The sequence below is a fragment of the Bufo bufo genome, chromosome 6, assembly GCF_905171765.1.
Source record: "Bufo bufo chromosome 6, aBufBuf1.1, whole genome shotgun sequence".
NCBI classification, from domain to species: domain Eukaryota; kingdom Metazoa; phylum Chordata; class Amphibia; order Anura; family Bufonidae; genus Bufo; species Bufo bufo.
Window position 1 is genome coordinate 343,639,551 of NC_053394.1, and position 25,643 is coordinate 343,665,193.

Here is a 25,643-nt window from a genome sequence, read left to right on the forward strand (position 1 = left end):
CTAATTTTTAGTTCTCCCTGAGCTAGTGAGTGGAGACTAGCTGCTATGATGTCTCCCATACACTGCACACACAGAAGAGAGGAGATCTTGCTCCTCTGTCTCTCTGTGGCACACCATAAGAAGCAGCAGCAACATGGAGTACATTATACAGAATTGTAGCTGTGAATCCGGCATTGGGGTGAAAATAGAGCCATTATCAGTGTCTCTGTATGACTTTGCCTCTGTGTTCCCTCTTCCTCCTCCCTCCCTTCATAGACTTTTTTGAGCAGCAACCACAACCCCATTCCTCAGTGAATCTGAAAATCCATCTTGTATCTCCCCTCTCAAGATGGATTTTATTGTAAATTTAAAGTGAATGATCACTGCAAAAGTCTGAGTGAGGAGAGGGGCAAAGTGGCGAAAGTGGAGAAAGAGGCATAAATCTGTAATAAGCTATTGTACAGATTTTTCCTTGCCTTGTTTTTAGTTTTTTGGAAGGGAAGTGCTCATTTAGGCTTTGTTGCTCAGGATGGTTGGGTTATCCTCCCATTAACAGACATGCATCCTAAATAAAGAACCTTTCCAGCTTTACTCTTAAAGTCCTCATAGACATAAGAAAAAATTCAGCCGGACCCCCTGATTACATGGTGCTGGCAGACTATACAATGAGTATGAGGGCCTTCTGACCCTCCCCCAACAGGGGGTAAAGAATTGGGCATGTTGAATTTCAGCACCCAATCATTTTGTTCTAGCAGGAGATATACTGTTGCCCGAGGTGTCCTGCAGTGGCTTACTCTCCTCTGCCTACACATGCATTTTCAGCCTTCATATACATGAGAGAAAAGTAAGCCAAACCCCCTGATTACATGGTACTGGCTGACTATACAATGAGTATGGGGCCCATCCGACTTTCCCCCAACAGGAGTAAAGAAGAATTCGACATGCTAAATTACCATGACCAATCCTTTTGTTTTAGCAGGAGATATGCTGCCACCAGAGATGTCCTGAAGTGACTTACTCCCCTCTCCCTAATGACAACACATGCGTTATCGGCTTTCATATACATGAGAGAAAAGTCAGCCAAACCCCATACAATGAGTATGGGGGCCTCCCGACTCTTCCCCCAACAGGGGTAAAAAAAAAGAATTGGGCACGCTGAATTTCCGTAACAAATCCTTTTGTTCTAGCAGCAGATATGCTGCCACCAGAGGTGTCCTAAAGTGGCTTATTACCCTCTCCCTACTGACAACACATGCATCATCAGCCAAATTGAGCATGCATGTTAATGCAAGAGTTGGGAGCAACAGCTGTCTGCCAAGCAAGCATTTAGTCATTAGTTGTTTATGGGCACCTTAAAGCTGTCATGAGACAAATTACCCCAACTGTGTCTTAGTCGTGTTGTTTCGAAGGTAGGATGAAGATGTTATGGGGCAGTCAGACTATGCCCATAGACTTGAGATTGTCAGTAGTTCCTGAACATTGAGAAAAAAATCTGCTTATTGAAAGGGATCTGGTATCAAGTCCTCCTATATTGCGGGGTCATCTTGTAACATTAGTGGTTTCAAAAGTTGAAAACCCCCAATCTATCCACACCAAATCTAGGTTTTGGAGAAGAGATGAAATGAAAGGACTGCTTACGATGTACTGTAGGAACTCCCCTCCTCATATTTAGCAACCCACCATTCAACGTATTTTAGTACTCTAGTTTCATCTGTCAAATGAAAGCTAATAAAGTAATCCACAAAATACTAATGTCATAAATGTCGTGCAGATGGAACGGTAACTCTGGATATCCACACCTAGAGTGTATTAGAGTGTGCGTCAGACTGTATTTAATGCATTATTCTTCGAGTGAGATAATTGTTCGCAGTCTCCAGTGGTCCATCTCAGATGAAATGTACAAGGCGTACTGCCTTATTTCAGGTTAGGATGGTATCTTTTCACCTCTGAGTTATTTAAGAAGCATTTCCCCTTATAAATAACACGTTACCAGGAAATATAGGTCTTTGACTTGTCTTTTAATACTTTATCTTAGCCAAGTTACAGATGTTAGATGGCAACTACTAATGGAAGCAATCACAATGCCCATAGGGGTGGTCGTAGCATATAGATCTTCGGTAAGAGCGAGCTGCCCTTCTATTATTCTGGTATTCTAGTCATAAGCCAAAAAAATCAGGAGGATCAGTAAAACTTGGCCTGAGTGTGTGGAGTTAGAGGAGGATGGTTATGGTGAATATGAAAGGCTGTATCTATGGCTGTAAATCTACAGGGTCATCCTGACCATACCTGCTGATTTCTGTGGGTAAATGTATGTGTAGGACTCTCAACTCTTCCCCGACTACCGATGTCATGTGAGAGAAGGATCAGGCTGTTGGCTTCCTACCTGCTTAGTCCTTTTGTTTTCAGGGGAGATGAACCACTGCCAGGGTTATCTGGCGGCAACTTTCTCCTCTCTTCCCATTTAGAACACATACATGCTTAGGTGAGCCGTGTATGTGGTAATTGGGAGAGATAGCCTTCAGCCAAACAGGCATTTAGCTAATAGCTATCTGAAGTACATGGCCAGCTTTAGTCAGGCCTCTGTACGTTATGTTGACATGCACATTACATTTTGAGGCCCTACAACATACTTCTTTTGGTGAGTAGCTTCATGTATAACTTTGTCCTTTCTCCACAGGTGGTAAAGGTCTTTGGCAGCAACATTTCGCACAAACTGCGCTTGTCTCATGTGAAAATCTCTGATGAAGGAACCTATGAATGTCGTGTTCTGGATTACAGCGATGGAAAAGGAAGGCAACATCGCGTCAAGGCTTTCCTTCGCGTGGAGACAGAGTCAGGCCGCCGAAATACGGTTCCTCACCGCCAACAGGACACCAGCACTCACCGCCACTTCCAAGTCAAAGAGCTGAAAAAGCGAGCGGCAGAGCCCTGTGACCAGTGCCAGGTGTAGATGGACTGTGGGTACTTTTCCCAAACACTGATGTACAGAGGAGTGCATGAGAGGCTTCCCACCCTTCTCCATCTGAAAATTGTTGTCTACTTGCAAGCAGGAATGGCCAGTGGAGAACAGGGACTTTATTACTTTACCCCATCACGTGACTTATTTATTTTCTTGGTGAAGGGCATTGAAGTTGCTCAGACTGTTATCTACGTGGACAAAAAAAGGGAGCTTCCTCCACCATTGTCCACCAATCGTAACGCTGCACCCTGCTATTTCATTACCCGGACTGCACCAGTTATTGAGTTCATATAGATCATTGGCATTACAGGGAGTATAAATTCCCAGGATGCCTTTGAGTAGATGATCTCAAGATATATGGGACTGGGGTAAAAGTGGAAAAGCCTTATTCGAAAGGCCTCTCATTGACTGGTCCACTTTTCAATGTAATGTCTTACAGGACTCTCCAACATTATGTGATGGTCAAATTGCTAAAAATATCTAACCAAGGGTTTCCTTTCCTGTTTTATCCAAGAATATATATGCCAAAAGTGGCATCAGTCCTCCTATTCGCTTTGTGTGTCATAATCATTGACTATCTCAAATGTATTGCCTTCTCATCAAAGGAAACAACTCTCTTCAACATGGAAGCAACATATGGAAGTATGTGTCTCTATCTATAAAGTGACTTTTTTGAGGTTAATTCATCTCTATTTTAGATCACTTTGATGCTGTGACCTCTGTGGGGAGAAATTACTTGCTGTAACTGAAGAGATCTAGTGGTAGAACTTATCTACAGGAAAAGCAGAGACGTCTCCAAAAGGAAGGCACTGCTGTAGACTGCTGATTAGGGTTTCTTGCTAATAATCAGTACAGATGGGGGTCTCTGCTTTGGTTGGTAAGAGTAGTTTTTTCTTCCTTTTGTAGGAGAGCTCATTTACATGTGCAGTAACTTCGGAAACATTTGATGTTGAGGAAGATTGTTGGGTCTAAACATCTGGTTTCTTGCTGCCTTTTGCAGAAGGCAAGACAGGTCATGAGTAAAAGACCATGTAGTTGAGTAAGTCTAATGCTCCTCTGACAGGATTGCACAACGTTGTTATGATGTGACCATTAGAGTCCTGAAATCTACTGAATTAGACTGACAGCATTATGTCAGTGTAATTCAATAGATTCCCACTTTCGCAGGGACACAAATCATTATAATGCTGTGCAGTCCTGTCAGAGGAGCAGAGTTCAGGCTAGGACTTCTCACTGACACACACTGCAAGTTTCTCACATTAAACTTGCTCATGTATGTCTGGCCTAATAGGTTAGACTATAAACCATGGAGGTCTATGACAGGCAACCTTTTCTTTATGGAGGAACCCATAAGGAACTGGGGAATATTCTGGATCATCTATGGATTGCTGAACTACAGCTCTACAACATAAGCAAATGTGGACCATTTCATTTGTAATTCACTATTTAGGTGTCTCTAAAATATCATTTTGATTGTTTTAATTGTTAACGATGCAAATAAAAAAAATGTGCCTCTGTGTTATAACCTAAAACCCATGAATGGTGTTCAAGCAGCAAGTTGCCACTCTAAGGTATACAGAGGTCCCACATTTGTTCTGAGATCTCAGATCTTGAAGTCTCATCTAAATACCGGAGTAACGATTATAAATGATATAAGCAAATTACCAACCATCATAAGTAACATTTAGGTTCTATACCACTGTAGAGCCATATTTTAGCCTTCTAATCTTCTTCAATTGAGCTTCATGTATGGATTCCCATTTGTCCGCTTCATAGGCTTTGCATCTCCTGCCACCAGATATGTAGTCTTGTAGGATGCTGGTTCCCCTAGTCGTGCCAGCAGCATATGGTCTGCAGCTCTTTTTTAGGTAGACATGGGAATATAGGAGATTACTAGGGTGGTTATTTTCTTTTGACCTTTCATCCCAAAAGATGACTTCCTAAAGGTCATTTGGAAAGATTTACGTGAACACCCACTCCATACAGTATTAGTAAGATAGATTGCCTGGACCTACCTAAAACCTGGATAATCAATGTCTTATCAACGAAGAAGAGCTGCAAATTATATTCTGGAGGCCACTGAGCAATGTGCTTGATCATGGGCTTAGAAGAAAAAGCTTTTTGGCATTAATACAGGCTGTATAGATACGCTACACAGATACCATTTGCCATTTATATGCTGCTGTAACTGGCACCGCGGAGTCTATTTACTGTGCGGGTGCTTTGACGCTGCTTCCATATCTGTGGTTCAGGTGACACACATGGTAAGCCTCTCTGTCAATGGCTTTTTGTTTAGGTGTGACTGTGAGATTCAGTACTGAAGAGGGCTCTCATGCTCTCCGCTCATAAGATGGAAGCGGTTCCGGTTTAGCACAATGGCGCCGTCCATGACATGTGACTCCTCTCTGGATGTGAATAAAAGTTGATTGTTATCCCAAGAGCCAATAGTCGAATCTCTTTGTTTCTGCATAAAGACGCCAATCTGTGGGTTTGAAGATGACATTCACAACGACAGCAGAGTTACACAATTTCATTTTTATTACAAAAGTGCTGTTAAATATATAAAAAATAGACATATTTCCTGATTACAATAGTGAAAACTCGCAGTTAAGGTCTGGGGTTTCTGGAGACAATGAAATCCATCTGCTCTAGCAAGCTGCTACGTTACACTGTAGAATGCATGGCGCATGAGAATGTAACCCATAAATTCACGAGGAACCAGACAAGGCCAGACTGCAGCACGCCCGTCAACTTCAAGGATTTCAGATACTGCTGGAGCTACAAGCAACTGTCTGATGAAAGGGCCTGTTCACATCACGTTGGCATATACACCAAAAAGAAAAGCTCTTAGCATATACAACAAGTGTGTCCACGGGGCTCCATCAAACCCACAGAAGCCAAGAGTGTCCTCCACGCCTCTCTCAAGCCAGTACATTTTTTTTCATTTGTAGATTCCACACAATGGGTTACAGTCAATGGGACCTTGTGGGCAAAGAACCCCATTGTATGCCCATACAGAGGGATATGTTGGACAAACTTCTGATATACAATGTCAAAGTGTCAAAAGGAAGCTGAAAACGTCATGTTAACAGGGCCCAACAGTGCTCCATTCACAAACTAATGTTTGTCCATGGATTGTTAAAAGGGTTGTGCCACTTTAGCAAATAGCGTTTATTAGGAAGAGAAAGTTACTAATGTATTGTGATTGTCCATGTTGCCTCCTTTGCTGGCTGGATTCATTTTTCCATCACATTATACACTGCTCGTTTCCATGGTTATGACCACCCCGCAAAACCATCAGCGGTGGTCGTGCTTGCACACTATAGAAAAAAGCATCAGCCTGCGTAAGCTCTCACGGCCCCGGCCACCAGAGAGGTCGGCACTTTTTCCTATAGTGTGCAAGCACGACCACCGCTGATGGATTGCAGGGTGGTTGTAACCACCGAAACGTACAGTGTGTAATGCGATGGAAAAATGAATCCAGCCAGCAAAGGAGACAATATGGATAACAACAATACAGGGTGGGCCATTTATATGGATACACCTTAATAAAATGGGAATGGTTGGTGATATTAACTTCCTGTTTGTGGCACATTAGTATATGTGAGGGGGAAACTTTTCAAGATGGGTGGTGACCATGGCAGACATTTTGAAGTCGGCCATTTTGAATCCAACTTTTGTTTTTTTCAATAGGAAGAGGGTCATGTGACATCAAACTTATTGGGAATTTCACAAGAAAAACAATGGTGTGCTTGGTTTTAACGTAACTTTATTCTTTCATGAGTTATTTACAAGTTTCTGACCACTTATAAAATGTGTTCAATGTGCTGCCCATTGTGTTGGATTGTCAATGCAACCCACTTCTCCCACTCTTCACACACTGATAGCAACACCGCAGGAGAAATACTAGCACAGGCTTCCAGTATCCGTAGTTTCAGGTGCTGCACATCTCGTATCTTCACAGCATAGACAATTGCCTTCAGATGACCCCAAAGATAAAAGTCTAAGGGGGTCAGATCGGGAGACCTTGGGGGCCATTCAACTGGCCCACGACGACCAATCCACCTTCCAGGAAACTGTTCATCTAGGAATGCTCGAACCTGACACCCATAATGTGGTGGTGCACCATCTTGCTGGAAAAACTCAGGGAACGTGCCAGCTTCAGTGCACAAAGAGGGAAACACATCATCATGTAGCAATTTCACATATCCAGCGACCCCCTTAGACTTTTATCTTTGGGGTCATCTGAAGGCAATTGTCTATGCTGTGAAGATACGAGATGTGCAGCACCTGAAACTACGGATACTGGAAGCCTGTGCTAGCATTTCTCCTGCGGTGTTGCTATCAGTGTGTGAAGAATGGGAGAAGAGGGTTGCATTGACAATCCAACACAATGGGCAGCACATTGAACACATTTTATAAGTGGTCAGAAACTTGTAAATAACTCATGAAAGAATAAAGTTACGTTAAAACCAAGCACACCATTGTTTTTTGTGTGAAATTCCCAATAAGTTTGATGTGTCATATGACCCTCTTCCTATTGAAAAAACAAAAAGTTGGATTCAAAATGGCCGACTTCAAAATGGCCGCCATGGTCACCATCCATCTTGAAAAGTTTTTCCCCTCACATATACTAATGTGCCACAAACAGGAAGTTAATATCACCAACCATTACCATTTTATTAAGGTGTATCCATATAAATGGCCCACCCTGTACATTAGTAAGTGGCTTGTAGTAACTTTCTCTACATGATAAATGCCACTTGCTGGAGTGAGACGACTACTTTAAGCTGGATTTACACAGGCCGACAAATCGGCCGATTGACGGGGAGGAAGCGTTCCTTCCCAACAGTCGGCTGCTTATTCAGTGAAGCAGTTACATGCAGCGATCTCCTCCTCTTTATAAGGAACGAGGGATGACCGTTCGCCGGAATGGTCGTTCCTGATAATCTGCCCAATTCTCGGGCCGTGTAAGTGCACCTTTAGTCAAAGCCAGGTGCAGGTCAAAACCACCGAAGAGGTCCAAATCTTTCCATTATACCTTATCTCTGTGTAGTCTCTACTCCTGGTTTTGGCTCGCAATTACTGAGGTATGATTAGGGGCTCATGCACACGGCTGTAGCCCATTTTGCGGTCCGCAAAACACAGAAACCGGCTGTGTGCCTTCCGCATTTTGCGGATCGGTACGTCCAGCCCTCTGTGAGAACTGCCTATTCTTGTCCGCAAAACGGACAAAAAGGAGGACATGTTCTATCATTTATGGGGGGGCTGTGGAACGAACATGGTGTGCTGTCCGCATCTTTTGCAGCCTCATTAAAATAAACAGGTCCGCATCCGAGCCGTAAAAAAATGCGGATTGGATGTGGACTAAAACGACGGTGGTGTGCATGAGCTCTACGGCCGTAAACTGTAAGTGACTGGTGAAGCAGTGTTGGCACCAGCCTCACAAACGACAGAGAAGAGAACCCGACAACAAACCAGACTTTCCTTCGCTAAATTCTTGTTTCTCCTTAATATCTGCAAATGCTTTTGTCTATATCCACACGACTGTTAGTTTTTTTTTTTTTTTTTTACGGGGGCATTCTAAAAGCCTTAAAAAAAATAAAAAAAATGATCCAAGTGAATAGAAAGACAAAAGACCTCAATGGTTCTGAAAATGGCAGTTTTTCACTGTGAATGAGTGAATTAGCCTTAAAAAAAAAAAAAAAAAAATCATTGGCTGCCTTTGATGATCTCTTACCATTAGGACCCATTCATTTTCAATGGGTCCTGAAAAAAAACGGACAGCTCAATGTCTGATTTTTTTTCAGGACCCATTGAAAATGAATGGGTCCAGATCTGTTCCGCAAAAAACGGAACAGATCAGGAAAGAAACAACGGACGTGTGAATAAGGCCTTAGGATGGTTTTTTTTGGTGGGGGCAAAATACACTGGAGCCATGCTAGCCAACAGCACATTCTAAAAAGTCCTGCAGACACTGAATTTTGGCTTTTAGAACAGTTTTATTGCTCTTTTGCGGTTTTTTAAGTTGCAGCATACTTTGGGTGTGGCGTTTTTTTATTAAGACTTTTACCTATAGACTTCTCTATAGGAGAAAAAAAAAAAAGGGCATTTTCATGACTGTTAGGGCTCATGCACATGAACGTATTTTCTTCCCGTGTCCGTCCGGAACCATTCATTTCAACGAGTTCGCATTCCATTTCTGTATTTCCGTTCTGCAAAATAATAGAACATGTCCTATTATTGTGCGCATTACAGACGAGGATAGGACTGTTCTATGGAATGCAACCGACGTCATCCATATTTTTTGCGGATCTGTTTTTTGCAGACCGCAAAATACATACAGTCGTGTGCATGAGCCCTTAGTTCTCCACTGGTCAACATGCCCAAGAACAGCTCACTGAGGCTATAACAGTTCAACCTGTCCATGTACCAGCAGATACCAGTTGGGTGCTGAAGATGACAACTCTCATTTTAATTTAGAGTCCAGGCATGCTCAACCTGCGGCCCTCCAGCTGTCGTAAAACTACAACTCCCACAATGGCCTGCTGTAGGCTGTTCGGGCATGCTGGGAGTTGTAGTTTTGCAACAGCTGGAGGGCGGCAGGTTGAGAATGCCTGGTTTAGACGTGATCATTCCATGCAGGCCCCAATTAGGAGACATTTTTAATTCGATTATCCAGCTCACAACACCACATATTATATTACAACTCGTTTATTGAATGCAGCTAGTCACAACTGGAGAGAATTATCCCATGGGGAGAAGACTACTTATGCATTAGGAGAAACTTATGCATCTTAACAATTAGGCACAGAAGGGGTTAAAGCTTGAAGAATCCAGGCCTGCCGTTGAAAAGAGAGGTGGCTGGTGAATGCATTCAAGTAAGTGCCCATTGGGACATGGAGGGGATGCTAATGCCAACAGCGTCATCTTTGCGGCTGCCGACTAAAGTCCATGCAGCTGTTGTAGTAGTTTGCAGACGTTCTGTGTATATTCATCATGGGGTTTGGAGGTCCAAGAAAGTGGGACAACAGAAGGGTGCGGGACTTCCGGTGGGCTTTGCCATTCACACAGATGCAACCAAACAATGTCTGGATCCAGCTGGGAAAGACTAAGTAACGTTCTGCATGGAAAGACCAGAAGACAAAGAAGTGAGTCAGTGCCGGAAGTAACAGCATCAGATGCATTCGCTCTCACCACTGCAAGGTACGAGATAACATCCCTGGAGTGTGAAGGCACCGTCACAAGGAAGAATTACATTGGGAAGGCCCTTTCAAGCAGAAATAAGGATATACAGTGGTGCTTGAATGGTCTACATTTCTAATTTCATCACATCTTCACACAAGTCCTAAAAGTAATACATAACCCAATCATACAAACGAGTCCAAGAAACTAGGAAAATGATCCAATATCACGTCTTCAGTGGCAAATTACCTTATCTAAGGCTACTTTCACACTCGCGTTTTGGGCGGATCCGTCATGGATCTGCAAAAACGGATCCGTTACAATAATACAACCGCACGCATCCGTCAAGAACGGATCCGTTTGTATTATCTGTAACATAGCCAAGACGGATCAGTCATGAACACCATTGAAAGTCAAGGGGAGACGGATCCGTTTTCTATTGTGCCAGAGAAAAACGGATCCGTCCCCATCGACTTATATTGTGTATATTTGGATCACTTTCGTCAAGAGGACAGGCAGCGTTTTGGTGTCCGCCTCCAGAGCAGAATGGAGACTGATCGGAGGCAAACTGATGCATTCTGAGCGGATCCTTTTCCACTCAGAATGCATTAGGGCAAAACTGATCCGTTTTGGACCGCTTCTGCGAGCCCATGACGGATCTCACAAATGGAAAGCCAAAACGCTAGTGTGAAAGTAGCCTTCAGGGATGAGCGAAACGACGTTGAAACATCCAAAGTCGATTTGCATAAAACTTTGTTCTAATACTGTACAGAGCAGGAGCTCCGTACAGTATTAGAATGTATTGGCTCCGATGAGCCGAAGTTATCTCAGGAGACTTCGCCCAGTAACTTCATAAATGGGATCTGTTGGTGGGAACCTGGTAATCTGTATACGGATGAACAATGGTAATAGTGATCGCTCACCCCCAACAGAGGACATGTTTGCTGCATGGATGCAGACATCACGCCCTTTCAACAATCTGTTCATTCCCAATAATTAACTCTTCATTGGCCTATGTAAAAGGGCCTTAAAGGGGTTTTCCCCACAAAAAATATTCTACATTTTTCAAACCAGCACCTAAATCTGAATACTTTTGTAATTGCATGCAATTAAAAATTTTGTATAGCCACTGAGTTAGGCTACATTCACAGGAACGTATTTTGTTTCCGTGCCCATTTTGTTTTTTTGCAGATTGGATGAGGACCCATTCATTTCAATGGGTCTGCAAAAAATGTGGACCGCATCCGTATATCTATTCCGTAACCCCGCAAAAAAAATAGAACACGTCCTATTCTTGTCCGTTTTGCAGACAAGGATTGGTAGTGTTACAATGGAGCCTCAAAAAAATAAAAATAAAATGGATGCCATACGGACGTCACCCTTTTTTTTTTTGGGCGGATCCGCAATTTGCAGACCGCAAAACACATACGGTCGTGTGAATGTAGTCTTATTCAATAAAATGTATCTGTATAGCACCATATCCTGTTTGTTCTGGTGGACGCACATGCTCAGGACACACCCTCTGGGAAAAGACACGCCCCTAAGCTACCAGCTTGAAATAAATCTGGCAGAGCAATCAATGGGGAGATCTCTGGATCCATGTGAGGTACAGGGCTGGTTCTGGCTTTGTTAGGAAGAGATTGTACATGACGTCAGATTTTCATTTTTTACATTAATTGTAGGACAAGCCCTTTAAGCGATACAGATGATAATTGTTGCAAGTATGTAGTTTGCCGAAGTCCGGCCTGACATTCAGTGTGCAGTTCTTATGGTATATTTCTATAGGCATGTCCAGAATGCGCCATAGGTAGGTTTCCCTCTGAAAATGATGCGTTATAGATGACCTCCTCTTGTAAGAGGAAGCTACTTATGAACAACTGGCTGTCCAGCTGTAACCAACAGAGAACGTCAGAGGAAAAGGAGCTTGGAGGACTACGGCTGGGGGCACCGCGGAGGGCACTACGTTATAGGAGGGTGCTGTGGTTGGCCATTATGCATCAGCTTTGGTGGCCCTTTGGTCTCTTACCTGCTTGCAGCCTCCTGGAGCTGCTTGGGCTGTCTTGCACTAAGGTAGAGCGTACAGGAATCAATCACCTCCAACAAATCACTGTCACCTACAAGAAAAATACAACCTAAGTCCACAGGAACCAATCAGAGCCCAGCTTTCACTTCTTCAGTGCAGTTGAAGAAATGAAAGCTGATCTTCCGCATTTCCGGAGCACACCGCCGATCTTCTGGTCTGCGGCTCCAGAAAAATAAAAATAGAACATGTACTATTCTTGTCCGCAATTGCATACAAGAATAGGCATTCCTATGGGGGTGCCGGCCGAGTGTATTGCGGATGCGCAATGCACTACGGACGTGTGAATGCACCCTTAGGCCCCCTGCACACGAACGTGTGCACCCCGTGGTCCGGCTGCAGCAAAATGTGGGCCGCAATGCACGAACACAGTCCGTGGGGCAGCCGCGGCGGATCGCGGACCCATTAACTTTAATGGGGTCCGCGATCCGGCCGCTCCACAAAAAGATAGGACATGTTCTATCTTTTTGCGGAACGGAAGTACGGGACGAAACCCCACGGAAGCACTCCGTAGTGCTTCCATAGGGTTCCGTTCTGTGCTTCCGTTCCGCATCTCCGGATTTGCGGACCCATTCAAGTGAATGGGTCCGCATCTGTGATGCGGAATGCCCACGGAACGGCACCCGTGTATTGCGGATTCACAAATGCGGTCAGCAATACGGCAATGGGAAGAAGGGGGCCTTAAAGGGATTATCCAGGAAGTTATACTAATGACCCATAATGAGGATAGGTCATCAATATCAGATTTGCGGGGGCCCAACACCTGGGACCCCTGCCGATCAGCTGTTAGAAGAGGCCAGTGCTCCATGCGCGTCGCAGCCTCGATCTAGGCCATGTGATGTCACCGTACATCAGTCACATGGCCTAGTTGCAGCTCAGCCCTATTCAAGTCAATGGGGCTGAGCTGCGATAACAAGAAAAACCACTATACAATGTACAGCGCAGAGCGGCCTCCTGAAACAGCCGAATCCTGGCACCCCCTCCGATGTGATAATGATGCCCTATCCTGAGGATAGGTCATCATTATCTTTACCCGGATAACCACTTTAACTGGGAAACGGTCAACAAGACAAACCCTAAAAGCCCTCTTAAACAGGCAGATAGAGCAGACGATTGTCGGGTGGGAAGCGTTTCCTCCCGTCAATAGCCTGCCCGCTAGAGGAGGAGACCGCTGTGATTAAATGCAGCGATCTCCTCCTCAGTATAGGGACGAGCGATCGCTAATGCATCACTCATCCCTATACTATCTCACTGTTTGCCGGCAGCAGAGTGCCAATTACATGGCATGATCTGCCGCCGGCACGATGAACCAGCGTTTGCTCGTTCATCGGGTAATCGGTGGCAGTATTACACTGCCAGATGATCGCTAACAAGATACGAACGCTTTTCCTATATTGTGCAAGCACGACCACCACTGAAGGATTGCAGGATGGTCTGTAACCATGGAAACGAGCCGTGTATAATGTGATAGAAAAATGAATCCAGCCAGCAAAGGAAGAAATATGGATAATAACAATACATTAGTAAGTGCCTTGTATTAACTTTCTCGACATGATAAATGCCACTTACTGAAGTGTGGCTCACCCCTTTAAGTTCCCCATACAAACTGGATGTCAGCTGACAGCTATTCCTCCCGATTTCCCCCATACACATGCACACATTGCATGTGTTCTGAATGGGAAGACGGCAGAAAGCAGCTACCAGACATCTCTAGAGGCAGCTTATTTCCCCAGAGAACAAAAGGATCGGGCTTGTTGAAATTCAAGTGCCCGATCCTTTTTTCAACTAACATCTACTGTAAAGGGAATGTCGGGACACCCCCATGGTCAGCAGGTTTGGCCGACATTATGACGAGCTTTTTTCTATGAACTAGCCACAAGTTTTGGGTGTGTCTTATGACAAAATGGTTGACCATTTCCAATAGAAAATAACAGAATTATGAATACAGCTCTGGACTATAATACAGCATGTAATTCAGGATCGGTACAAGATACCTAACGCAGTGTCTTTACAAAGTCAACTTTTTATGAAGGTTATGTGTCTGTACATAAACTGGACCTATTGTTCAAAGGTGGCCAAACCCTTCGAGGTTTGTCCTCAGGAACTCACCCAAAGCCAAATCTACACAGAGCGTCCCCAAACCCTCCAATAAAGCTTTCTGCAACTTGAAGCCGAGAGTGTGGCTGTAGACATGCCCAGCATGGCAGCTAACAAGAGCCTGAGAGCGGAGAGACGTCAGGAAGGCTGGGAGGGCGTCTTTACACACACGCTGCCGGATGAAATCTCTGCACGATGCCGCAAGGGACACCAGCATCTGAAAAATGGAGACCGTTTCTAAAGCATGTAAGAAAGTGAGATGACAAATCCTGGTGACAAGGTTGTGACCAGAGATGGATGGAGCTACCCAAGACATAGGTGGGCAGTAAGAGACCTGTGGTAGACATACCTGGAAGGCTCGCAGTAGAACCAGTGGCTCATCCTGTAACAGTCTTTTCACTAGACATGGCCAGATTTTATGAGCAAGTGGCAAAAGAACATCTTCTTGAGAATGGAGTGGTATTAAAGACAGATGCAAAGTGTCCAGTGCCTGCAGAAAAAGGCAGAGATCATCCAATAGTAGATTGGAGGCGATGGTCTACAAGAGTAAATAGATATACTTCTTCTTGGATACACTGGCATATTCCAGGTAAGGACCTGCAGGTACTACATCCTGGTCTACAAGAGTATATAGATATACTTCTTCTTGGATACACTGGCATATTCCAGGTAAGGACCTGCAGGTACTACATCCTGGTCTACAAGAGTATATAGATATACTTCTTCTTGGATACACTGGCATATTCCAGATAAGGACCTGCAGGTACTACATCCTGGTCTACAAGAGTAAATAGATATACTTCTTCTTGGATACACTGGCATATTCCAGGTAAGGACCTGCAGGTACTACATCCTGGTCTACAAGAGTATATAGATATACTTCTTCTTGGATACACTGGCATATTCCAGATAAGGACCTGCAGGTACTACATCCTGGTCTACAAGAGTAAATAGATATACTTCTTCTTGGATACACTGGCATATTCCAGGTAAGGACCTGCAGGTACTACATCTTGGTCTACAAGAGTATATAGATATACTTCTTCTTGGATACACTGGCATATTCCAGGTAAGGACCTGCAGGTACTACATCCTGGTCTACAAGAGTATATAGATATACTTCTTCTTGGATACACTGGCATATTCCAGGTAAGGACCTGCAGGTACTACATCCTGGTCTACAAGAGTATATAGATATACTTCTTCTTGGATACACTGGCATATTCCAGGTAAGGACCTGCAGGTACTACATCCTGGTCTACAAGAGTAAATAGATATACTTCTTCTTGGATACACTGGCATATTCCAGGTAAGGACCTGCAGGTACTACATCCTGGTCTACAAGAGTATATAGATATACTTCTTCTTGGATACACTGGCATATTCCAGGTAAGGACCTGCAGGTACTACATCCTGGTCTACAAGAGTATATAGATATACTTCTTCTTGGATACACTGGCATATTCCAGGTAAGGACCTGCAGGTACTACATCCTGGTCTACAAGAGTATATAGATATACTTCTTCTTGGATACACTGGCATATTCCAGGTAAGGACCTGCAGGTACTACATCCTGGTCTACAAGAGTATATAGATATACTTCTTCTTGGATACACTGGCATATTCCAGGTAAGGACCTGCAGGTACTACATCCTGGTCTACAAGAGTATATAGATATACTTCTTCTTGGATACACTGGCATATTCCAGGTAAGGACCTGCAGGTACTACATCCTGGTACCCCAAGGCAGTGATGTGTTCACCTAGTACAGTGTTTCCCAAACAGTGTGCCTCCAGCTGTTGCAAAACTACAACTCCCAGCATGCCCGCACAGCCAAAGGCTGTCTGGGCATGCTTGGAGTTGTAGTTTTGCAACAGCTGGAGGCACACTGGTTGGGAAACACTAACCTAGTAGACATAGGAGGTTTGAGAAGGAAGACGATGTATTCTATCAGAGCATCATGGGATCCTATATTCTATACCCGTTACAGCTCGTACAGGGTTAGAAACAAGCTGTTAAACAGGCTGACCCTCCCAAAGGCTGAGGAAAGGAGCTGTGGTGGTAGTATCCAACCAGGAGACCACCACAGCTATCACTCAGAGGACTGTGACGCATCTCCATACAGAGAGTACTTCACAGTAAAGCGCCACCCCATAGGCACTTGCAGGAGCAGAAACTGGCAGAACAAAACTCCATAATCACACTACCCCTGATAACGAAAGCTCCACAAAAGGTACATTTGTACTGCTCTCCCCAGCCCCTACCTAGTTCTGTCCGCAGTTTTGCATGGTCAAAACTGCTGACAGACTCCCTTTCAGCAACATGGTTTCTCCTCATCTTACTGATAGTCCTGTATCAGTCGCAGTGTCCTAATGGATGCCAATGTACCTGAAGACGAAGCTGTGTGTCACTGTGTGACAGGAAGTGCGTACATTTTTCAGCCACTTCTTTGCAGATCTGGACAAGCGTGGACAATGGCGGCTTCTGGTCATCATTAATGACGTCTGAAGGGGTCAACACATCTAAACCAGTAAAAGTAAAAATTAATCGTTGGACAGAAAAAAAATAATCTTTTAAACGACATACAACCGCTGGGTGACAACGGGGCACATTCACGTTGGTTACCTGTGCTGTGTTTTTTTTGTTTTTTTGCAACAAATGCATATAATACAGTCCTGATCAAAAGTTTAAGACCACTTGAAAAATTGCAAAAAAAATCATATTTAGCATGGCTGGATCTTAACAAGGTTCCAAGTAGAGCTTCAACATGCAACAAGAAGAAATGGGAGTGAGACACAACATTTTTTGAGCATTCAATTTAATGAAAACAACAAATAAACTGAAACAGGCTGTTTTTCAGCTGATCAAAAGTTTAGGACCACACCTCCAAAAAAAAACTAAACCCCCCCAAAACAGAAATCCAACTTCCAAACATGAACTCAGTAATGAGTAGCTCCGCCGTTATTGTTTATCACTTCAAAAATTTGTTTCGGCATGCTTGATGCAAGCGTTTCCATGAGGTGAGTGGGAACATTTCTCCAAGTGGTGAAGACGGCCGCACGAAGGCCATCTACTGTCTGGAACTGTTGTCCATTTTTGTAAACTTCCCTTGCCATCCATCTCCAAAGGTTCTCAATTGGATTTAGATCAGGGGAACACGCAGGATGGGCCAAAAGAGTGATGTTATTCTCCTGGAAGAAGTCCCTTGTCCTGCGGGCATTGTGTACTGTAGCTTTGTCCTGTTGAAAAACCCAGTCGTTACCACACAGACGAGGGCCCTCAGTCATGAGGAATGCTATCTCCAACACCTGGACATAGCCACGGCTGTTTGACGCCCCTGCACTTCCTGAAGCTCCATTGTTCCACTGAAGAAAAAAGCACCCCAGACCATTATGGCGCCCCCTCCACTGTGGCGCGTAGAAAACATCTCAGGTGGGATCTGCTTGTCATGCCAGTAACGTTGGAAACCATCAGGACCATCAAGGTTAAATTTTTTCTCATCAGAGAATAAAACTTTCTTCCACCTTTGAATGTCCCATGTTTGGTGCTCTCTTGCAAAGTCCAAACGAGCAGTTCTGTGGCGTTCAAGAAGACGAGGTCTTTGAAGACGTTTTTTGTTTTTGAAGCCCTTCAGTCTTAGATACCGTCTGATGGTTATGGGGCTGCAGTCAGCACCAGTAAGGGCCTTAATTTGGGTCGAGGATCGTCCAGTGTCTTGACGGACAGCCAATTGGATCCTCCGGCTCAGTGCTGAGGACATTTTTTTGGGTCTTCCACTTGACTTTTTTGTTCCATAACCCTCAGGATCATTTAAGAAATTCCAAACGACTGTCTTACTGCGTCCCACCTCAGTTCGATGGCGCGCTGTGAGAGACCCTGCTTATGCAGTTCAACAACCCGACCACATTCAAAAAGGGAGAGTTTTTTTGCCTTTGCCATCACAACGTGTGACTACCTGACAGAAAATTACAATGCATCCACATCTTTGCACAGATTTGGCCTTTTAAAGGCATGTGGTCCTAAAATTTGAATCAGCTGAAAAACAGCCTGTTTCAGTTTAATCGTTTTTTTCAATTAATTGAATGCTCAAAAAATGTTTTGTCTCACTCCCATTTCTTCTTGTTGCATGTTGAAGCTCTACTTGGAACCTTGTTAAGATCCAACAATGTAAAATAAGATTTTCTGCCATTTTTAAAGTGGTCTTATTACCCAGTGCCTAATAAACTAAATAACTGACAAAAGACAACACAAGTAGACATGCAAGTAAATAGTGTAATTTGTTTTCTATATTATTATTATTTTTGGGCCAACGCAGAATGTGACTTATTCATTCCATAAAGACCATTAACATTTAAGGACCGCGGTATGAACCCTCTCCGTCTGTAATGGCTAACCTCCGGCTGTGGTAAAACTACAACTCCTAAGATGCACACTTGCTTAGCCATTCTCAGAACTCCACAGAAATGAATAGAGCATGCTGGGAGTTGTAGTCTCACCACAACTGGCGTGCCGGAGGTTAGCCATCACTGCGCCTATGTTATGCATCATTCATGTCATTTGTAGTCACCTGCAGCCTCTTCTTCTTCCACATCTCCATGTGCTACACGATATTGTTCTATATGGTCCTGGAGGAACTGTGCAATCTCCTGTGCCATGCTCCCATCATGCATCTGGTGTGGAATGGATGCACCGGGTGCTGGCTGGGCAGTAATGCCCGCTAAAGGAAACCATTTACCTGTAAGGAAAACGACAAGTAAGACGACTACAGGCAATCCTACGTATGTCTACGGCGACTGCCTTCACTGGTGTAGAGTATCACAAATGATCTCAAACCCGTGGCTCACTAGCTGCTGAAAAACTACAACTCTCATCATGCCCTGAGAGCCTGTGGTAGTTTTGCAACAGATGGAGAGCAACGGGTTGGCAAACATTGCTCCAAACTGATATATATTTATTATTTGCCTTGTGAACATCATAGGGGTTGTTCAACCTTGAGGTCTTTTTGAACTAGTGCCGGCAGTGTGTTGTACCTGTGGAAAAAACTATACTCACCTGCTCCCCGCTGCTCCATTTTGGCTCCTTTCATTGGTCTTCTGATCCCCAGCTCCAAACTTCCAGATGGACAGAGTCACATGCACTGCTGCAACCAATGACTGCCTCGGCCGTGACATGTCCCCAAGCGACACGTGACCCAGCAGTGTGGTGCTACTTGGGGATGTCACCGCTAAGACAGTCATTGGTGGCAGCAGCACAGGTGACCCCACCCAGAAGTTCACAGCACTGAGCCAAGCCCTGGGATGGAGAAGATGAGTATGGCGATTTCACCAAGTACAACACGCTACTGCGGGATAGTTAAAAAGGGCCAAAAGTCTGGACAGCCCCTTAAAGGCCCCTTTCACACGGGCGAGTATTCCGCACGGATGTGATGTGTGAGGTGAACGCATTGCACCCGCACTGAATACCGACCCATTCATTTCTATGGGGCTGTTCACATGAGCAGTGATTTTCACGCATCACTTGTGCGTTGCGTGAAAATCGCAGCATGCTCTATATTCTGCGTTTTTCACGCAACGCAGGCCCCATAGAAGTGAATGGGGTTGCGTGAAAATCGCAGGCATCCGCAAACAAGTGCGGATGCAGTGCGATTTTCACGCATGGTTGCTAGGTGACAGTCTATTCACTGTATTATTTTCCCTTATAACATGGTTATAAGGGAAAATAATAGCATTCTGAATACAGAATGCTTAGTAGGTGATCAATTGAGGGTTAAAAAAATATTAAAAAATCAACTCACCTTCTCCTCTTGTTCGCGTAGTTCCCGGTCTCTTCTTTACTTCTTTAATGATGAACTACCGGCTAGGACCTGTGGTGACGTCAGATCACATGCTCCAATCACATGGTCCATCACCGTGGTGATGGACCATGTGATTGGAGCATGTGATCTGACGTCACCAAAGGTCCTTTAGCCCACAGCTCATCATTAAAGAAGTAAAGAAGAGACCGGGAACTACGCGAACAAGAGGAGAAGGTGAGTTAATTTTTATTTATTTTTTTTAACCCTCAATTGATCACCTACTAAGCATTCTGTATTCAGAATGCTATTATTTTCCCTTATAACCATGTTATAAGGGAAAATAATAACATCTACACAACACCTAACCCAAGCCCAAATTTCTGTGAAGAAGTTCAGGTTTGGGTACCACACATGCATGATTTTTCTCACGCGAGTGCAAAACGCATTACAATGTTTTGCACTCGCGCGGAAAAATCGCGGGTGTTCCCGCAACGCACCCGTGTGAAAGAGGCCTAAGGCTTCCTCCGTATATTTATAAAAATACTAACGGAAAATGTCACAAAACAACCAAAAATGTTCAAAAATGCTACTTGTGAAACCACTCTAAGAGAGCTTGACCGGTAAAAATCTAAATCGTAATTACCCAATCTTGTGACGAGAGAATTTAGCACAGGAAAGAGGATCTTGGCTCCGTCATTCTGTGACTGGTCCAATGCTGGAAGTAGATCCTGGACCAATTCATTCAACAATGGCAGGAGGCTAGGCCCACAATTATCCAACATAGCGTGTAATACCCGCGCAGCACCCCCATGGCGAAGGCGTCGAAGACCAACAGAGACTTCACTTGCTAAATAATCTGCATTGAGTTCGATCAACTGATTGACATCTTTGTAGCCACATGCTCGGCTGACATTGTTCAAGGCCACCATAGCTGCCTCACTGACCATCAAGGAAGGATCTCCAGCTTTTTCAAGCACTGGATATAGAGTAGATATAAGAAGTGGGCGGAATTTAGAGCCCAGGGCCTGGGCAAAGCAAGATATGCCTTCCAATTGCAAACAAAGCTTCCAAGCATTAGCAGTCATGTCAGTAATCGCTGGTTTGGATGGTCCACCAACACGAAGCAATGCCAACCGATCTACTACTTCATCACTGTCCCGACAAGTAAGAAGATGCCAGTTGGCAGGGTCTATGTACTCTTCCAAAAGTGGGCGTATGGCATCCAAGAGTTCACTGCATTCCATTGCTTGGCTACCTCCATTGAGTGCTTCAATATCAATCCCCGCAGCCCCTAGTACTAACTGATTCAGGACAATCACCGCAGGCAACTTCTGCGCTCGATACAGAGTCAAGAAGTGGTCTGTTAATAAATAGAAATCTCCATAATAACCCAAAAGCCTACAGACACTCTGAACATAGGAAAGAATTTGTGGGTCCCTAAAAAAACTGAAGGTCTTCTGCTGGACTCCAGTATGGGCTAGGTCTTGCTGGTTGAGAGTTCCAACCAAGAAGGAAAGCCTTTCTTCCATGACCTTAACTGAGCCTAAGTCTAACTGTAGCGTCTGCAGGAGAGCAGATGAAAGGCGTTGGAGGTGAGCTGGAGAGTGCAGGGTGAAGTAAAGTCTGGGACCAAGAAGCTGCAGATATCCTAGAAGAAGTGCTAATGTGTGTAGCTTGCCTTGGTCATCCTGAGAACTCAGCAGTCTTGGAAGAGTTACAGCTAGTGAATGGAGGCTTTCTGACAGCACCTCTCCCAGAGTTCTAGAAGCTGGCCCATCTTTAGAAACCTCCAGCAGAACCTCACGAGCCCTAGCCTTGACCTCAGGTCTATTATCACTCATATGACCCACTAGTATTCGTAGAAGGTTCCCTGCTGCCTCAGCTAATGAATTCCAGCATTGGGTGTGCAAAAGATGGGCCAAGTCCACAAGTGCCAGTCGCACCTTCCAGTGAGGGTCAGCCATGCAACGCTTTGTGATTTTTTCTAGATGTATTACTAAACGGCTAGCAGAGTGTTTTACCCAAGCCCTATCTCTATGCACCATAAGTTCTGCCACACGTCCAGACAATCCAGGGTATATGAGCTTCTTTTCCGGCACTTGTGCAAGACTTTCATCAGACATTACTGTACTGACTGCCCCAGCCCACAGCTTGACTGCACCGGTTGTTATCCTGTATCCTTGTTTGGGGTCCCCACAGATAATCCTTGTTAATACTGTACACACTCCGGGAAGGAACGAAGCAAACAGATCGCCCAGGCTGGTGTCCTGCTTGAGGTCAGGACTTAGCAATCTCTCCAAACAGTTCAAGGCTTCCAGTCGGATCTCACGTGACTTCTCTGATTCTGCAAGTCTTAGCAGCAGGGTAATGATGAATCCCATCTCAGGAAGCATGGGTGGTTTGTACAGCACACAGAGGACATCCGCGCCAGAAGATCTGAGAAGAGACTGTACTGCTAACACGACCGCTAATTTCAGCTCCTCGGGCACCGGCTGAAGTGGGTCTGGAGGGAGACAGCTACACAACTCACTAAACATCTCCTGTAAGGAGACGGGGCTTCTTAAATGAGTGAGGGAGAGAATGTGGGTAATACAGTCAAGAACAGCCTGCACCAGTCCAGGCTTTTTTGGGCCGGAGGTCTTAAGGGTGAAACGTAGAGGGAAAAGAACATAGTCTAGAAGATCTTGTAGAGCGGAGACATCTGTAGAAGAAATCTGTGTTCGCAAGTTTTTTACGTTCTGCACAGTCTGCTCCACTGTCAGCTGAATGCAAAATGGACGCAGGCCTTCAAAAGCACTGTGTGGATAAGTCTTGGAGGCCATGGCTTCCTTTCTGTCTTGTGCATTCGGATGGTCTCAAGCAACTATGGAAATGCCTAGAGGGGTTGAGCATATAGTTATGTCAAAGCAATCAAAAACAAAATTATCATACGGATATGTTCACCTTAAAGGGATGTCTGATACATTAAAGGGGGCAAAGGTTATAAAAAAAATAAAAAAAAGCTAAATTACTCACCATACTGATCACCCGCCACTATGCATACCACTCATCTCAATGGACATGCAGAAAGGCTTGGCCGAGATGGACCATGACTGTGGCCTGTGATTGGCTGAGCGGAACTCTCCTGCCATCCTGTTTGTCTCTCCAGGATCGGGAAGCAGAGACCAGCGGATAAACGGTAAGTGATTGAACAGCGGCAGGTAGATCGGTGAGGTGAGTAATGCTTAGTTTTCTTTAACCCATTCTGCCCCTTATATTTTTCCCACTGGAAAATTCCATTAAAGGGATGGTCCAGCCTAGAAGTCAACAACCCCAATGGTCCTAACCTCTGGCCCCGTTTCCAGTCGATTATGGTCCCTGCAGGACCAGGAAGTGGATTGGACTTGTGACTGCTACAGCTACAGCGTGACGTGCCATTCAAGACAGTGACTGGCCGCAGCGGTCGCAGGACCATGCCACTTCCTAGTCCAACTGGGGCTGGAAGCAGCTGGGAAAGAGGAAACGGTGCGGGCAAAGTGGGACAATAGACAGATGACTGTTTGTGTTTTTTTTAATAGGACACAGGTTAGGACCACTGGCGTTGTTGGCTCCTAGGGCGGACAACCCTTTTAATTATGGTATAATAAAAAGTTCGACAACTTTCTGTTACATTATTTTGCTGTCAGTGAATGGAAACACTATTAATGACATCCAGAATCTGAAAACTTCTCACAGCTGAGATTCTGCTACAATTATGTCCAGTTTGGGCAGTCCTCTGGGATATACACCCCTCAGCAGCGGCGATAATCTCTGTCCTGTCCTGAGGGTTTGTCACCCGTGCAGGTCCAGGCTGTGCAGCTCACAGAGATTTGCTTCCCAGGATATAATTGTAGCAATCCCTCAGCTGTGAGAAGTATTCGGTCAGGACACAGTCTGGATGTGAGTAAAGGGTTGTTCACCTGACGGATTATGAAAATGTGCGGAAAAAATCAGAGCAGAATCCACACGTTTTTTTTAAACTGATTTTGATGCCGTTTTTTGACACGCTTTTTTTTTTTTTAAAGTGTGTTCACTTCAATACAAAGCTTCATTTTCAGCTTGAGGTTTTTGGCGTGGATCTGTGCCAAAAAACGTGTGGATTAACCTTACATCGAGGCGTTTTTTAAGCCTCTCATTAATTTCAATGGGAGATTCAGCAGCTTCCATGCGGAAAAAAAAAAAAACAGTGTTACTTCCCCCTGAAACGAATAGGAGGCTGTTTTGAGGCGTTTTTTGAGGCAGAAACGCTCCAAAATGAGTGCCAAAAACTCTGTGTGAACTGGCCCTAAGAATATAGATAAGAAACTTTAAAGGGGTTTTCTGGGAGTCTAAAATTGATTGCCTATGCTCAGGATAGATCATTGATATCGGATAGATGGGGGGTCTGCCTGCTGGTCCCCCATCAATCAGCTGTTTAAAGAGGCCGCGGCACTCCGGTAAGGCCTCCTCACAGCATAACATGCATAGCGCCGCACATTGTATAGTGGTGGTACCTGGTATTGCAGCCCAGGCCTAGTCACTTGAATGGGAGTGAGCTGCACCTAGGCCACGTGACGAATAAACGTGGCCTAGGTGCAGCTCACTCCCATTCAAGTGACTAGGCCTGGGCTGCAATACCAGGGAGAGGCCGCAGCACTCACCAAAGCTCTTCAAATAGCTGATCGGCGGGGTGACGGGAGTCAGACCCCCACAATCCTGAGGATAGCCCATCAGTATTTAACGCCCGAAAAATGCATCATTTTTCCCTCACTATTTTTGGAATGATTTTGTTCTAGAACACTCCAGTAAAATATTAGGAGGCCCCCTTACTAACACTGGCCTAATACCGGAAAACAGCAACCTTTCTGGTGGGTAACACATTCAGATCTCCGAAAGACCATGGCGATCAGGCAACAATCCAAACCTATTTAACCGGTGATTATCAAACATCAGGACCATGTAAAAGGTAAATGAATGACTCCCAATGAGATACAATTGGAGTCAATAGGGCAAGATTCAATAAAACTGGTGTAAAGTAAAACTGGCCTTGTTGCCCATACCAACCAACCAGATTCCACCTTTCACTTTCCAAAGGAGCTCTTAAAAATGAAAGGTGGAATCTGATTGGTTGCTACCGGCATCAAGGCCAGTTTTACTTTACACAGGGACACGCACATTTTGAGGGAAGTGTATGAAACAGTCTAAAAGAACACATGTCGCTGTTACTCATAGCAACCAATCACGAGACAGCTTTCATTTTTCATGACACTCTTGAAAAATGAAAGCTGCGCTGTCATTGGTTGCATGGGGATTATCCTTAATATGTTAAGCCTAGCACTGCCAAAGCCCAGCTTTAGATGAATTCAGACGACTCATCTCTCTGCTGTCCTGCTGCCGGGACAAACCTTATCCAGAAATCCATGTTTACAACCCTACAACGTGCCAAACGCTCACCTTAACCCATGGTGCAGTAGATAGGGCGGTTTCATGTGTCGGAAGTGACGTCATAAGTCCTGCGCCGCGCTCCCGGCCGAAATCGCAGTAGTCAAGGA

General features: G+C 44.6%; 2 protein-coding genes across 2 annotated transcripts in view; one reads left to right on the top strand and one right to left on the bottom strand.

Moving 5' to 3' along the window:
* VSTM2L (V-set and transmembrane domain containing 2 like) overlaps positions 1 to 5,304 on the top strand; it is a 61,072-nt gene extending 55,768 nt beyond the window's left edge. Inside the window, exon 4 of the mRNA XM_040436301.1 lies at positions 2,657 to 5,304. Within this exon, the coding sequence (XP_040292235.1) occupies positions 2,657 to 2,929 (273 nt within the window). The 3' untranslated portion in view covers positions 2,930 to 5,304. The remainder of the gene's footprint in view (positions 1 to 2,656) is intronic.
* A 4,334-nt stretch (positions 5,305 to 9,638) lies between these two features.
* On the bottom strand, positions 9,639 to 25,609 carry TTI1 (TELO2 interacting protein 1). Its single transcript, XM_040436988.1, has 8 exons — positions 25,546 to 25,609; positions 20,738 to 22,969; positions 18,868 to 19,035; positions 16,689 to 16,822; positions 14,650 to 14,790; positions 14,313 to 14,517; positions 12,150 to 12,237; positions 9,639 to 10,061 (listed from the first exon to the last, which is right to left on the bottom strand). The coding sequence occupies exons 2-8, from the start codon at positions 22,914 to 22,916 to the stop codon at positions 9,884 to 9,886; spliced, it is 3,093 nt and encodes a 1,030-aa protein (XP_040292922.1). The 5' UTR covers positions 22,917 to 22,969; positions 25,546 to 25,609; the 3' UTR covers positions 9,639 to 9,883.
* Positions 25,610 to 25,643: the final 34 nt, after the last annotated feature.

Excerpts from the sequence above, each read along its gene's own strand:
- TTI1 (XM_040436988.1), bottom strand. The coding sequence starts at position 22,916 with ATGGCCTCCAAGACTTATCCACACAGTGCTTTTGAAGGCCTGCGTCCA. Across the intron at positions 16,823-18,867 it reads GGAAGAAGAAGAGGCTGCAG|ATGTGTTGACCCCTTCAGAC; the intron begins GTGACTACAAAT and ends TTACTGGTTTAG. Across the intron at positions 14,518-14,649 it reads TTCTACTGCGAGCCTTCCAG|ATGCTGGTGTCCCTTGCGGC; the intron begins GTATGTCTACCA and ends TCCATTTTTCAG.